Here is a 14,217-nt window from a genome sequence, read left to right on the forward strand (position 1 = left end):
TGAAGTGCTGGAATTAAAAGTATGCAGCACCAACCCTGGCACAAGTGGTGCCAGGCATAAGTGTTACTCCTAAGAAGTATTTATTGAACATTCCCAATTCCTACAAATTTAGATTATACTCTATCAGCTAACAAAACATTTCAGCTAAAAAGCACATAGAGCTGAGCAGTGGTGGCAGACACTTTTAGTCCAGCACTCAGTAGGCAGAGGCAGGTGGATTTCTATAAATTTGAGTCCAGCCTGGTCTACAGAGCAATTTCCAGAATGGCCAGGCTAAGACAGGTTTTCTTTTAAAACCCTGCCTTAAAAAAAAAAAAAAAAAAAAAAAAAAAAAAAAAGCACATGTTAAAAATTTTTAGCAAAATGCTACCCAGAAACATTTGATATTACGTTTTTTTAAAGACCTAAGTTTTAAATGCAATTTAGCATACTCTTACTGATTATAAATATTAAAATACTTATAACAGAAGAAAGAAAATAGAAATAATACCCGTTTTAGTTGCTGTTCTTTTAAGCTTCTTACTGCTCTTGCAGGTTCAGAAATGAAGTTTTTATAGTTTTCACATATATTGATCCGAGACTGGGCTACCTGCAATGTTCCCTCAAGAAATGATTTCCAAACAGGATACATACTCCTAAATTCAAAGAGAAATAAACAAGTATTAGGCATGGAAGAGTAAGGAATTTTAGTTGTCTGTTATTAATAATGGAATGGATGGAACATCAACATTACAGTTTGAGACAAAATGAAACTGTAATATGAGTGAGTGATGTGGACTTTCAATGTTACGAACAAATGATATTCTTTCATTATGGGCAACTTCCTACTTTACAGACAAGGTGAATAAGGCTCAGACTGAGAGAATAAGTCACTCAAGAACGTGCCAGCACTGACATGAAGATGAAGGCTAGACTCCTCTAATGCATGTTCTCTTTCAGCTACACTGCCTTATGTAAACCTATTCAGCTGGGAAAACTGTATCAAGAACAAAACCACTCAGTGCCTGAGACGCCTAGTTTGTCTCAGAAAGAAACCACTGGTGGTGTTCTACATCTGCCTCTGCTGTAACATGCCTGGCCAGCATCACACTGTGCTCTGGAGCCTCTCCAAGCAAACTTCACACCTTTGCCTGATACTGTGCTGAGAACCTCTTGGCAAGCAATTAGTCATCCTTTACTTTTTCAAGCTAACTTCATTTTCAAACCATTTTTTTCTAATTTACTAAAAGTTTTAGTTAGTTCTAGAGTTTTCTTCCATTATAAGCATATTTTATAACTTATAAGAATAAATGGCAGTTAATGTTTTTAATGACATACACTGAAACTGATTCATTTAATTTTATTCTGAATTCCCTTCATATTTAAAATAATTTTTCCTATGACAATGACAGGATTGTACAATACATAAGATATAAACAGATGACAGTACTGAGATAGAAAAAGAAAAGCTAGTTCAAGGTTAGCCTGGTCTAGACAGCAAGTTCCTCGTCAGCCATAGCCACATAAGACACTGTCTCAAAAAGTCAAGCCGTTCTAAAACAAACCAAGAGCAAACAAAATCCTTGATAAACTATGATCTTCAACCAGTGAGTCTTAGGTATTACTCATATAGTATCCTCATCTGGTTTAGATATGAGCATATCTAATTTAGGTAGAAACACACTACTTGCTTCTTTGTAAGACTCACTGTATTGCATGAGCATAAAACCATGGGTGGATCTAATACAGTAAAACTGATGTCCTTCATGGCCTCGCTGCCTGACAACTGATAGGACTTATAAACTATCACACAGTTAATATAACAGATATTTTTCCTCAGTACTGAGAGGAAAAAGAAACTTTCAGGGTTTCTCTGTGTAACTCTGGCTGCCCTGGAACTTGCTCTGGAGACTAGGCTGCCTCAAACATAGAGATCCACCAGTAACTGCTTCCCAAGTGCTGACATTAAAGCTGTGCACCACCACCTCCCAGCTAAAACCAAGTGTTGTTACAAAACTGCTTAATTATGAGAAATTAATTTCCTTATAAAGTGAAAACTCCATAAAAGAAGCAGGGTGATGTGCTTGTGAACAACTATATTGCAAAACAGAACAGTATGTATAGATTTTTAAAAAGAGAACTAATGAATGAATATATACACATGTCACATGAAATGCACACTAAAGACATGTCTTTTCACTAAAAAACATGCTTTGAAATTACTAGATAAACAATGGGGTCTCTATTATAAAAGGCATAAAATTCAAACAATTGGGCTTAAGTTTTAGATCTCTTTATTTGCTTGATACTTTGAGACAGGGTCTCAATTCTATAGCCCTTGTTAGCCCAAAATTCACTATGAAGCTCAACCCAACCTCACACTTGCCACAGTACTCGGGCCTCATCCTCTCAGAGTGTTGGGAATTATAAGGATGCACCATTATGCCTGGTTCAAGTAACTTAATCATGTAGCGATCCATATTTTATTGTCATTATTATAAAGAATTTTCTGACGCAGTATTTTGGGAAATATTGTTCTCCATCATCTTCTGATTGGGCAACAAAAAGCAGATCAGCCTATTAGCTGGGCAGGAGAGTAGAAGGTGGAACTTCCATGCCTTGAGGGAGACAGAGAGGGTCTCCGGTGGGTTCAGGGATTGCCATGAGGATGAAGGAGGAGGCTAGGGGGCGATCAAGATGGCAGGTAACAGGACAGGTGGCTGAAGAGTTTGCTGGGAAGTAGGCCAGGCCAGCATAGTCAGGTTAGAATAATTCAGAACCTGTCCAGGTTAGTGCCTGACGCTTTTAAAAAATATACTAGGTCTCTGTGTCACTTATCTAGGAGGTATGAGGGGCAATAGAAAAGCCCCCCACATCACTTTCACACTGTACAGGTAAAAGTAGTAAACACCCACGGCACTGTTCTCCTTGGTTTGCTCTGCCTCATTAGTTACCATTCACTCTTTCACTGATTCTTTTTCTCTTCCAGACCAATCAATGCTGGAGTGTCCCAAAGTCCATCCAGTTTTTCCTCATATTCATTGATCCAGGTTCATGCACTGAATACTATCACTACACTGACAATTCTTGAACTTTTAAAAGTCCTTTCCAGACAGCTTCCCTAACCTTCAACCACTTATTGAACATACATTACATATTTATAGGCCTTGGATAAATAACATGCTCAGGAAGAAATTCTTGATTTTTCGTAGGCTCTGTTCTGGCAATATATTTAGTAATCTCATGGATGACTATAGAAACATTGATTCCTTTTTCTCTCAAATCCCACATGTGTTTTATCAGGGAATCTTGTTTGCTTACATTTACAAAACATAACAGAAACTGATTACTAACAATCTCCCGCATTGCCCCCATCTGCTGCGAGCCACTACCACCTTTTGCCTGGACTAATGTAGGTTTCCTGACAGACCTCTGCCTCTGCCCTGTCGGAACAATGCAGTGACCACTTCAATCTAAACATCATAAAACTAAGCAAATCCTACCCTTTAGAACTCAGAGAATCACTTGGAAGAGGAAGCAGAAAGAGTTTAAGAGCCAGATACCAGAACAAGGAAGGTCTCCTGAATCAACTAAGCAAGGTGCATATGAGTTCACAGAAACTGAAGCAGAAAGCACAAGGCCTACACAGATCTGCACCAAGTATTAGCTTAGTGTTTTCACTGGACTCCTCACTGTGAGAATGAGTGAATCTCTGACCCTCGTGCTTGCTTTGGGACTCTTTTCCTGTTGGGTTGCAAAGTCCAACTTTGAATATAACAGTTTTGCTTCATTTTTATTATATTTTATTTTGTTGTGTTTGGTTGTTAACTCATAGAAGCCTGTTCTTTTCTAATGAGAGACAGAAAGGGAGGGGATCTGGAAGGGAGGAGAGGTGATCTGGGGAGAGTAGGAGAAGAAAGCATAATCAGGATACATTTTAGGAGAAAATCCATTTTAAATAAAATAGGAGTAATTAACTAATAAAAAATAATAAACAAAACGATTGATCTTCTCTATGCCTAGAAATATAATCTCCAAGCACATGGCAAATTGACAAGATTAACTTACAGTGAGGAATAATAAGGCATAGAGAGTGTGGTAACATGTAAATCTTCGTGTATTACTCACTGTTCCTAGCAGGAGGAAAGGAGACTATTGTAAGCTGAGGGAGAAGACCCACGCAGCCTGGCTGAACGGTGATAAGAACTGCAGCAAAACTGCATTTGAGGCTCTCCAGGGTTAGAGAACCAAAGACAAAGGGAAAGCTGACACATGAGAAGACGCAGGTAATCTGCAGCTAGGTCTTCTCATGACTTTGAATGTCAGAAATTTAAATTCCTTTTGTTGGCAAGGATAAAAACAAAACATTTTTAAGCAGCTGGGTATTGAAAGGCCTATTTTACAAAGAAATGAAAACAGTCATGATGAAAGGTAAAGACCTTTGGTAAATGGAATTTTAAAACAAGCAATCATGGGCAGGGAAAAGCAGCTACTTAACACTCCAGAAAAGAAAAGATGAAACCTAAAGAAGTGGGAGTCAGCTGGCTTTTTATTTTCTAAGCTGAAACATATCTTCCTTTTTTACCGCCCCTGCTTCTATGGGGGTACCCCGCTACCTACTCAGCCCCTCCCGCCTCCCTGTGCTGACATTAGCCTACACTGGAGTATCAAACCTTGGCAGTACAAAGGGCTTTTCCTCCATTGATGCTCAACAAGGCCTTCATCTGCTACATATGCAGCTGGAGCCATAGGTCTGTTGATTTGTACTCTTTGGACCGTGGTTTGGTCCTTGGGAGCTCTGGTTAGTTGGTACTGTTCTTAGCTCCTTCAATCCTTTCTCTAACTCCTCTATTGGGGACCCCATTCTCAATTTAATGGTTGGATGTGAGCATCTTCCTCTGTATTTATTATGATCAGGCAGACCCTCTCAGGAGACAACTGTATCAGCCTCCAGTCAGAATGCACTTCTTGGCATCAGCAATATTCTCTGGTTTTGGTGGCTGTATATGGGTTGGATCTCCAGGTGGGGCGGTCTCTGGATGGCCTTTCCTTCAGTCTCTGTTTCAAACTTTGTCTCCATATTTCCTCCTGTGAATATTTTTATTCCCCTTCTAAGAACTAAAGTATTTCCACTTTGGTCTTCCTTCTCCTTGAGCTTCATGTGGTCTGTAATTGTATCTTGGATAATCTGAGCTTTTGGGCTAATATCCACTTATCAGTGAGTGCATACTATGTGTGGTATTTTTTTTGTTGTTGTTGTTGTTGTTTTCTTTTTGTGATTGGGTTACCTCACTCAGGATGATGTTTTCTAGATTTATCCACTTGCCTAAGAATTTTTCTTTTAATAACTGAGTAGTACTACATTGTGTAAATGTACCACATTTTTTGTATCCATTTCTTTGTTGAAGGACATCTTGGTTTCTTTCCAGCTCCTGGCTCTTACAAACAAGGCTGCTATGAACATAGTGGAGCAGGTGTCATTATATGTTGGAGCATGTTTTGGGAATATGCCCAAGAGTGGTATAGCTGGGTCTTCAGGTAGTACTATAACCAATTTTCTAAGGAAACACCAGACTGATTTCCAGAGAGGTTGTACTAGCTAACAATCCCACCAAAGAAGTGTTCCTCTTTTTTCACATCCTCGCCAGCATCTGCTATAATCTGAGTGTTTGATCTTAGCCATTCTGATGATTCCCCCAAAAGTTTTTTTTTTTTTTATTGTTGAGAATATTTTTCACTCTCCTGGGTTTTTTATTATTCCAAATAAATTTGCAAATTGCTCTAACTCTGTAAAAATTGAGTTGGGATTTTGATGGGGATTGCGCTGAATCTGTAGATTGCATTTTGGCAAGATGGCCATTTTTACTATATTAATTCTGTCAATCTATGAGCATGAGAGATTTTTCCATCTTCTGAGATCTTCAATTTCTTTCTTTAGAGATTTGAAGGTTTTGTCATAGAGATCTTTCACTTGCTTGGTTAGAGTCACACCAATATATTTTATATTATTTGGGACTATTGTGAAGGGTATCATTTTCCTAATTTCTTTCTCAAACTGTTTATCCTTTGAGTAGAGGAAGGTTACTGATTCATTTGAGTTAATTTTATATCTAATCACTTTGCTGAAGCTGTTTATCAACTGCAGGAGTTCTCTGATTGAATTTTTGGGGTCACTTAATTATACTATCATATCATCTACAAATAGTAATATTTTAACTTCTTTCCAATTTATATCCCTTTGACCTCCCTTTGTTGTCCAATTTCTCTGGCTAGGACTTGGATTACTATATTGAATAGGTAGGGAGACAGTGGACATCCTTGTTTAGTCTTAGGTGTTAGTGAAATCGCTTAAAGTTTCTATTTAGTTTAATGTTGGCTACTGGTTTGCTGTATATTGCTTTTACTATGTTTAGGTATGGGCCTAGAATTCCTGATCCTTCCAAGACTTTTACCATAAAGGAGTGTTGAATTTTGTCAAATACTTTCTCAACATCTAATGAGATGATCGTGTGTGTTTTTTTTCCTTTGAGTTTGTTTATATAGTGGATTTTATTGATGAATTTCCATATATTGAGCCACCCCTGCATCCCTAGAATGAAGCATTCTTGATCATGATGGATGATTGTTTTGATATGTTCTTAGATTCAGTTTGTGAGGATTTTATTATTTTTGCATAGATGTTCATAAGGGAGATTGCTCTGAAGTTCTCTTTCTTTGCTGGGTCTTGCTGTGGTTTAGGTATAAGCATAATTGTGACTTCATTTGGGTAGTGTTCCTGTTTCTATTTTGTGAAATAGTTTGGAGAGTATTGGTATTATGTCTTCTATGAAGGTCTGATAGAATTCTGCACTAAACCCATGTGGTCCTGTGCTTTTTTTGGTTGGGAGACTTTTAATGACTGATTCTATTCCTTTATGGGTTATGGGATTGTTTAGATAGTATATTTGATCCTGATTTAACTTTGCTACCTGGTATCTGTCTAGAAAATTGTTCAATTCATCCAGATTTTCCAGTTTTGTTGAGTATAAGCTTTTGTAGTTAAGATCTGATGATTTTTTAAAATTTCTTCAGTTTCTGTTATGTCTTCCTTTTCATTTCTCATTTGTTAATTTGAATACTGTCGCTGTGACCTCTGGTTATTCTAGCTAAGGGTTTATCTATTTTGTGAATTTTCTCAAAGAACCAGCTCCTGATTTTGTTGATTCTTTATATAGTTCTTTTTGTTCCTAGTTGGTTGATTTCAGACCTGAGTTTTATTATTTCTTGCCATCTACTCCTCTTGGGTGCATTTGCTTCTTTTTGTTCTAGAGCTTTTAGGTGTGCTGTCAAGCTGCTAGTATATGCCCTTGCCAGTTTCTTTTTGGAGGCACTTTGTGTTTTTCTCTTAGCACTGCTTTCATTATGTCCCATAAGTTTGGGTATGTTGTGCCTTCATTTTCATTAAACTCTATAAAGTCTTTAATGTCTTTTTAAATTTCTTCCTTGACCAAGTTGTCATTGAGTAGCGCACTGTTCAGCTTCCAAGTGTGTGTGGGCTTTTTGTTGTCTTTGTTGTTATTGAAAACCAGTCTTAGTCCATGGTGATCTGACAGGATGCATGGGATTATTTCAGACTTCTTGTATCTGTTGAGGCCTGTTTTGTGACCAATTATATGGTCAATTTTGGAAAAGGTACCTTTACATGCTGAGAAGGTATATTCTGTCCATTGATGAGAGTGCAGTGTTGAAGTTTCCCACCATTATTGTGTGAGGTGCAATGTGTGCACTGAGCTTTAGTAGAGTTACTTTTATCAATGTGAGTGCCCTTGCATTTGGGGCATAGATATTCAGAATTGAGAGTTCATCTTGGTAGATCTTTCCTTTGATGAGTATGAATTGTCCTTCCCTATCTTTTTTGATAACTTTTGGTTGAAAGTTGATTTTATTTGATATTAGAATGGCTGTTCAAGCTTGTTTCTTGGGAATATTTGCTTGGAAAGTTGTTTTTCAGCCATTTACTCTGAGGTAGTGTCAGTCTTTGTCACTGAGGTGTGTTTCCTGTATGCAGCAAAATGTTGGGTCCTCTGCTGATATTCAGTCTGATAGTCTATGTCTTTTTATTGGGGAATTGAGAATATTGATGCTGAGAGATATTAGGTACCAGTGATTGTTGTTTCCTGTTATTTTTGTTTTTAGAGGTGAAATTAAGTTTGTGTGTCTATCTTCTTTTGGGTTTATATAAAGATTACTGTCTTGCTTTTTATAGGGTGTAGTTTCCCTCCTTGTGTTGGAGTTTTCCATCTATTATTCTTTGTAGGACTGGATTTGTGGAAAGATACTGTGTAAACTTGGGTTTTGTCATGGAATATCTTGGTTTCTCCATTTACGGTAATTGAGAGTTTTGCTAGGTATAGCAGCCTGGGCTGATATTTGTATTCTCTTAGAATCTGTATATGACATCTCTTCTAGCTTTCATAGTTTCTGTTGAGAAGTCTGGTATGAGTCTGATACATCTACCTTTATAGGTTACTTGGACTTTTCCCTTTACTGCTTTTAATATTCTTTGTTTCGTGCATTAGGTGTTTTGACTATTGTGTGATGGTAGAAATTTCTTTCCTGGTTCAATCTATTCAGAATTCTATAGGCTTCTTGTATGTTTATGAGCATATCTTTCTTTAGGTTAGGGAAGTTTTCTTCTATAATTTTGTTGAAGATACTTACTGGCCCTTTAAGTTGGAATTTTCGCTCTCTTCTATACCTATTATCCTCTGGTTTGATCTCATTGTGTCCTTGATTTCCTGAATGTTTTGGGTTAGGAGCTTTTTGCATTTTGCATTTTCTTTGACTGTTGTGTCAATGTTTTCTATGATATCTTCTATCCCTGAGATTTTCTCTTCCATCTCTTGTAGTCTGTTGGTGATCTCTAGAAAGCCAAGGAGGGAACTCTCAGGAACACTGACAGTGAAAAACCTACCTGCAAAGATTAAACCTTTACCCAGAATTTCCTCTCAATAACTTACCCCACAGACTTTCATATTTTCACAGTGTACAAAGAATCATTTAAGCACAGGAGACTTATTCACTAAATGCTTATGACTCCTGTTTTTTTTGTTTGTTTGTTTGTTTGTTTTAGGTTTTCTATCTCCAGGGTTGTCTCCCCTTTTTATTTCTTTATTGTTTCTATTTCCATTTTTAGATCCTGGATGGTTTTGTTCAATTCTTTCACCTGTTTGGTTGATTTCTGTGTTTCCTCCTTAAAGGCTTCTTCCTATTTACCTGTGTTGTCCTGTATTTCTTTAAGGGAGTTACTGATGACCTTCTTAAAGTCCTCTAACATCATGATGAGTTGTGATTTTAAATTAGAATCTTGCTTTTCCAGTGTGTTGGAGTATTCAGGACTTTCTGTGGTGGGGAACTCATTTCTGAAGATGCCAAGTGGCCTTGGTTTGTGTTGCTTAGGTTTTTGAATTTGCCTCTTGCCATCTGCTTATCTCTGTTTCTGCTTGAGCCAGGAATTTGGACAGAGGTGGTGGTCTCTCCTGGGATCTCAGATGTGTCAGCACTCCAGCATTCCTGTGACACTGGCTCTCTCCTAGCACAATCTGGGTACCTCTGGCATCGGATCAGATCCAGGTGCAGAAGAAAACAAAAGGAAATATTTTCCAATAAAGATGTTAATGTCAACTTACAGACACTATTTACTTATTTATGTGGATATTTTGTCTGATCAGAAGAAAGCACTGGATTTCATGGGACTTTGGTTATAGATAGCTGTGAGTTGATATGTGGATGCTGGGAATTGGACTCAGGACCTTTGGAAGGGCAGCCAGTGCTCTATCACTGAGCCATCTCTCCAGCCTCTACAAACAATATTTAAAACCAAGATTTGTGAGAGAAATTTCTAGAAAGCCAAGGAGGGAACTCTGAGGAGCACTGACAGTGAAAAACCTACGTGTAAAGATTAAACCTTTACCCAGAATTTCCTCTCAATGACTTACCCCACAGACTTTCATACTTTCACAGTGTACAAAGAATCATTTATGAACACAGGAGACTTATTCACTAAAGCATTATTTACTAGTCATTAATTACTAACATGGAAATAAATGACAGAGATATTAAAATAGCCATTAAAAATAATGAAGAACTATGTGAAAGGCTGTTTAAAGAAGATTTGGTACATGTGTGCAGGCATATGCACATTTTCTGGCAGAGAGATGTCTACAGGAACATATGCATATAATAATTCCAGCCCTGAATAAAAAGAATAAAACTGTATGAATAAATCATAAATAAAGTGCACAGAAAAAAAATAAAGGCAAATAGCCCTCATGTCTCTTACAGAACTTAATCCAGGGGACAGAATGTGAGAGTATGATAACTCAAAAAAAAAAAAAAAAAAAAAAAAAGAGGCCGGACTCCATATTGCTCATACTCTTCTATACTATTGATAATCATATATTACTTGATAAAAAAATTTAAACTAAATCCAAATATCAACAAACAAAATGAACAGGAAACTGAAATTACTAAAACCAAATAGGCTTCAAATAAACAAATAAAAATTGGCATTGCCAATAAATACCTCGACAAAACACTCAGTACGTAGGGCTCAGAAGAGGGGGTGGAGGAGTTTAAAGAACAGAGGGTCATAATGTTTCCAATGAGATTGTGTCTCTGAGGAATGTTAGAAGCTACACCAATAAAGTCTCCCAACATGAACGTTTAAACATGAGCTGCACAAGGACAACACCAATCGACAGTGGACAGAGGGAAAGCCCACAACACCTCAAGCCTACAAAGAATTTTGTGCAATTAAGGCATCCTGAGAGCAGGAAAATTAATCTGCCCTAGGGAAGAGCTTATCAACTGGTTATCAAATACTAGATGGTCAGTTTTAGAAACATCTATATAAATAGTAATATACTTCTGAACCAGCTGCATTCATGTATTTAAGAGTATATGTAGTCATATATACATATACATATGTAGCAATAATTAATAAAAAAGAAGCCATAAATTGGAAGAAATAATGGAAGGGTATTACAGGAAGGTTTAGAGAGATGAAAAGAAAGGGAGAAATGATGTAACTGGGTTATAATATTTAAAAAATTAGATTTCCTAAGCTGGAAATTGGCATTCTTACTCTCCATTCTGATCTATTGTCTTTTCCAGAGTACCTTCACCATCCTCTCAAATTACCTAAATTAAAATTTCTAGGAGTTGACTTTGTACTATCAGAAGAGTTGGGAGCTCAAGAGCAAGCTCAGAAAGTGCCACTGATGGAAAAAGCAGTTCTGGAAAAGAAAGAAAGGTTCAGCTTCTGGGAAATAATGGTTCGTACAAGGCTCAGAGTCCCTAACGTGCTGCCGATGCAGTGAGTGTGGCAAAATCATGGAAGCCATGGAAAAGGTAAAGTCAGGAAAGACATTCAAACAAGCTGGTATAACCACCCTGGCAATCAGTCTGACAGTTCCTCAGAAAATTGGATATAGTACTACCTGAGGACCCAGCTATACCACTTCTGGGCATATACCAAAAGATACTCCAACATATAACAGAGATACAAGATCCACTATGTTTATAACGGTCTTGTTTGTAATAGCCAGAAGCTGGAAAGAACCCAGATGTCCTTCAACAAAGGAACGGATACAGAAAATGTGGTATATTTACATAACGGAGTACTACTCAGCTATTAAAAACAATGACTTCCTTCTTCTTCTTCAGGAAAACACCAAATGGCGGATGATGCTGGTACAGCGGGACAGCCCAGAGGACCCAGGGGCCCAGGCTTAGGAGGCCAAGGCGGCTGCACGGAGGATTTGGCAGTGGTCTTAGGGGCCATGGTTGAGGCCAAGGCCGTGGTCAAGGTCGCGGGGCTCGAGGAGGTAAAGCTGAAGACAAGGAGTGGATTCCCGTCACCAAGCTGGGCCGCCTGGTTAAGGACATGAAGATCAAGTCTTTGGAAGAGATCTACCTGTTCTCCCTGCCCATTAAGGAGTCTGAGATTATTGACTTTTCCCTGGGTGCATCTCTAAAGGATGAGGTTCTGAAAATCATGTCAGTGCAGAAGCAGACTGGCCAGAGGACCAGGTTCAAGGCTTTTGTCGCTATCGGGGACTACAATGGTCACATTGGTCATGGTGTTAAGTGCTCCAAAGAGGTTGCAACTGCCATCCAAGGGGCCATCATCCTGGCCAAGCTTTCCATCGTCCCTGTGAGGAGAGGCTACTGGGGGAACAAGATTGGCAAGTCCCACACTGTCCCATGCAAGGTGACAGGCCGCTGTGGCTCTGTGCTGGTGCTTCTCATTCCTGTCCCCAGAGGCACTGGCATTGTCTCTGTTCCTGTGCCCAAGAAGCTTCTGATAATGGCCGGTATAGATGACTGCTACACTTCAGCCAGAGGCTGCACTGCCACCCTGGGCAACTTTGCCAAGGCCACCTTTGATGCTATCTCTAAGACTTACAGCTACCTGACCCCTGGCCTCTGTAAAGAAACTGTTCACCACACCCCCTTATCAGGAATTCACTGATCATCTTATAAAAACCCACACCAGAGTCTCTGTTCAGAGGATCCAACTCCAGCTGTGGCTGTTCAGAGGACCCAGGCTCCAGCTGTGGCTACCACATAAGGGTTTATATAAAAGACAAAATAAATGAACTAAGTCTGTTAAAAACAAAACAAAACAAACAAACAAAAAACCCAATGACTTCATGAAGTCCTTAGGCAAATGGATAAATCTAGAAAATATCATCCTGAATGAGGTAACCTAATCACAAAAGAACATATATAGTATGCACTCACTGATAAGTGGATATTAACCAAAAAGCTCAGATTACCCAAGATATAATCCACAGACTACATGAAAATCAAGAACATAGAAGACTAATTGCAGATGCTTCAGTTCTTAGAAGGGAGAACAAAATATTTACAGGAGGAAATATGAAGGCAAAGTGTAGAGCAAAGAGTGAACAGAAGGTCATCCAGAGACTCCCCCACCTGTGGATCCACTCCATATACAGTCACCAAACCCAGACAATATTGTGGATTCCAAGAAGCATATGCTGATAGGAGCCTGATCTAGCTGTCTCCTGAGAGGCTCTGCCAGAGCCTGACAAATACAGAGGAGGATGCTCTCAACCAACCATTGGACTGAGAATTGATTCCCCAATGGAGGAGCTAGAAAAAGGACTGAAGGAGCTGAGGGGGTTTTCAACTCCATAGGAAGAATAACAATATCAACCAATCAGACCCCCCCCCCCAGGGTTCCCAGAGACTAAACTACCAACCAAAGAGAACACATAGAGAAACCCAAAGCTCTAGTCACATATATAGCAGAGGACGGCCTTATCAGGCATCAAAGAGAGAAGAGACCCTTGGTCCTGTGAAGGCTCAATACCCCAGTATAGGGGAATGCCAGGGTAAGGAGGTAGGAGGGAGTGGGTGGGAGGGGGAGCACTTTTATAAAGGCAGAAGAATGGAGGATGGGATGGGGGATTCCAGAGGGGAAACTGGAAAAGGGGATAACATCTGAAATATAAGTAAAGAAAACATCCAAAAAAAAAAACATTAAAAAAAGAAAGAAAATAAAGTCAGTCAAGGGGGTGACTTGAGTTGGATGACCATAAGGACTGTTTGAAGAAGCAGCATCAGCTTTGTCTGTAAGTTGGATGAATAAGTCTGTGTTTACAGATAGACCTACTAGTTACGAAAAAATGGATATCATATTAGTATGTTAAAGGAAGGAAATAATATGAAAAACTGAAAAGAGAATGTTCTCAGAGTCATTGTATAATCTCCCTCCCCTCCAACTATTTTTAGTCAGTCAGTAAATATTTATCAACTGTCTTCTGTGCCAAGAACTATTTTAGATACAAAGGAAGCTGTCTATACTTTGCTTGAGAATAAAACTGGCAAACCCCAAGAACAAACCAACTGTAAGTCCTCTGGCTTCATGCTCTTAGAAACCTCTGAAATGTCCCTCACCACCCCATTTTTACTATAACTTTCATGATTCAAATAAAGACAAATGAGGAACTCTGAAGTTCTATACTTTGGGCATTTTTGAACTACTCTACCTTATACTGTGATCATGGAGTTAATCATTACCTTCACTACAGACATTCTTCAATGCCTCTGTTACCTTCTGAATACAGGCCCCTAGGCATGGTATCCAAAGCCCTTTATGATGGTTACTAATGTACTCTTCACACCCACTGCTAGCTTTGCCCTGCAACCTACGGATTTCACACTAGC

The 14,217-nt window shown here is 38.7% G+C and overlaps 1 protein-coding gene and 1 pseudogene across 2 annotated transcripts in view; one reads left to right on the top strand and one right to left on the bottom strand.

Moving 5' to 3' along the window:
- The window catches only part of FCHSD2 (FCH and double SH3 domains 2), a 112,438-nt gene that overhangs the window by 95,589 nt on the left and 2,632 nt on the right, over window positions 1–14,217 (bottom strand). The window contains exon 2 of the mRNA XM_080913279.1: window positions 491–635. Within this exon, the coding sequence (XP_080769405.1) occupies window positions 491–631 (141 nt within the window). The 5' untranslated portion in view covers window positions 632–635. The remainder of the gene's footprint in view (window positions 1–490; window positions 636–14,217) is intronic.
- The window catches only part of LOC308417768 (small ribosomal subunit protein eS8-like), a 59,967-nt pseudogene continuing 57,446 nt past the window's right edge, over window positions 11,697–14,217 (top strand). Inside the window, exon 1 of the transcript in view lies at window positions 11,697–11,846. The product of the transcript in view is annotated as a small ribosomal subunit protein eS8-like (transcript). The remainder of the gene's footprint in view (window positions 11,847–14,217) is intronic.

This window comes from Micromys minutus, assembly GCF_963924665.1.
Source record: "Micromys minutus genome assembly, chromosome: 2".
Classification (NCBI taxonomy): domain Eukaryota; kingdom Metazoa; phylum Chordata; class Mammalia; order Rodentia; family Muridae; genus Micromys; species Micromys minutus.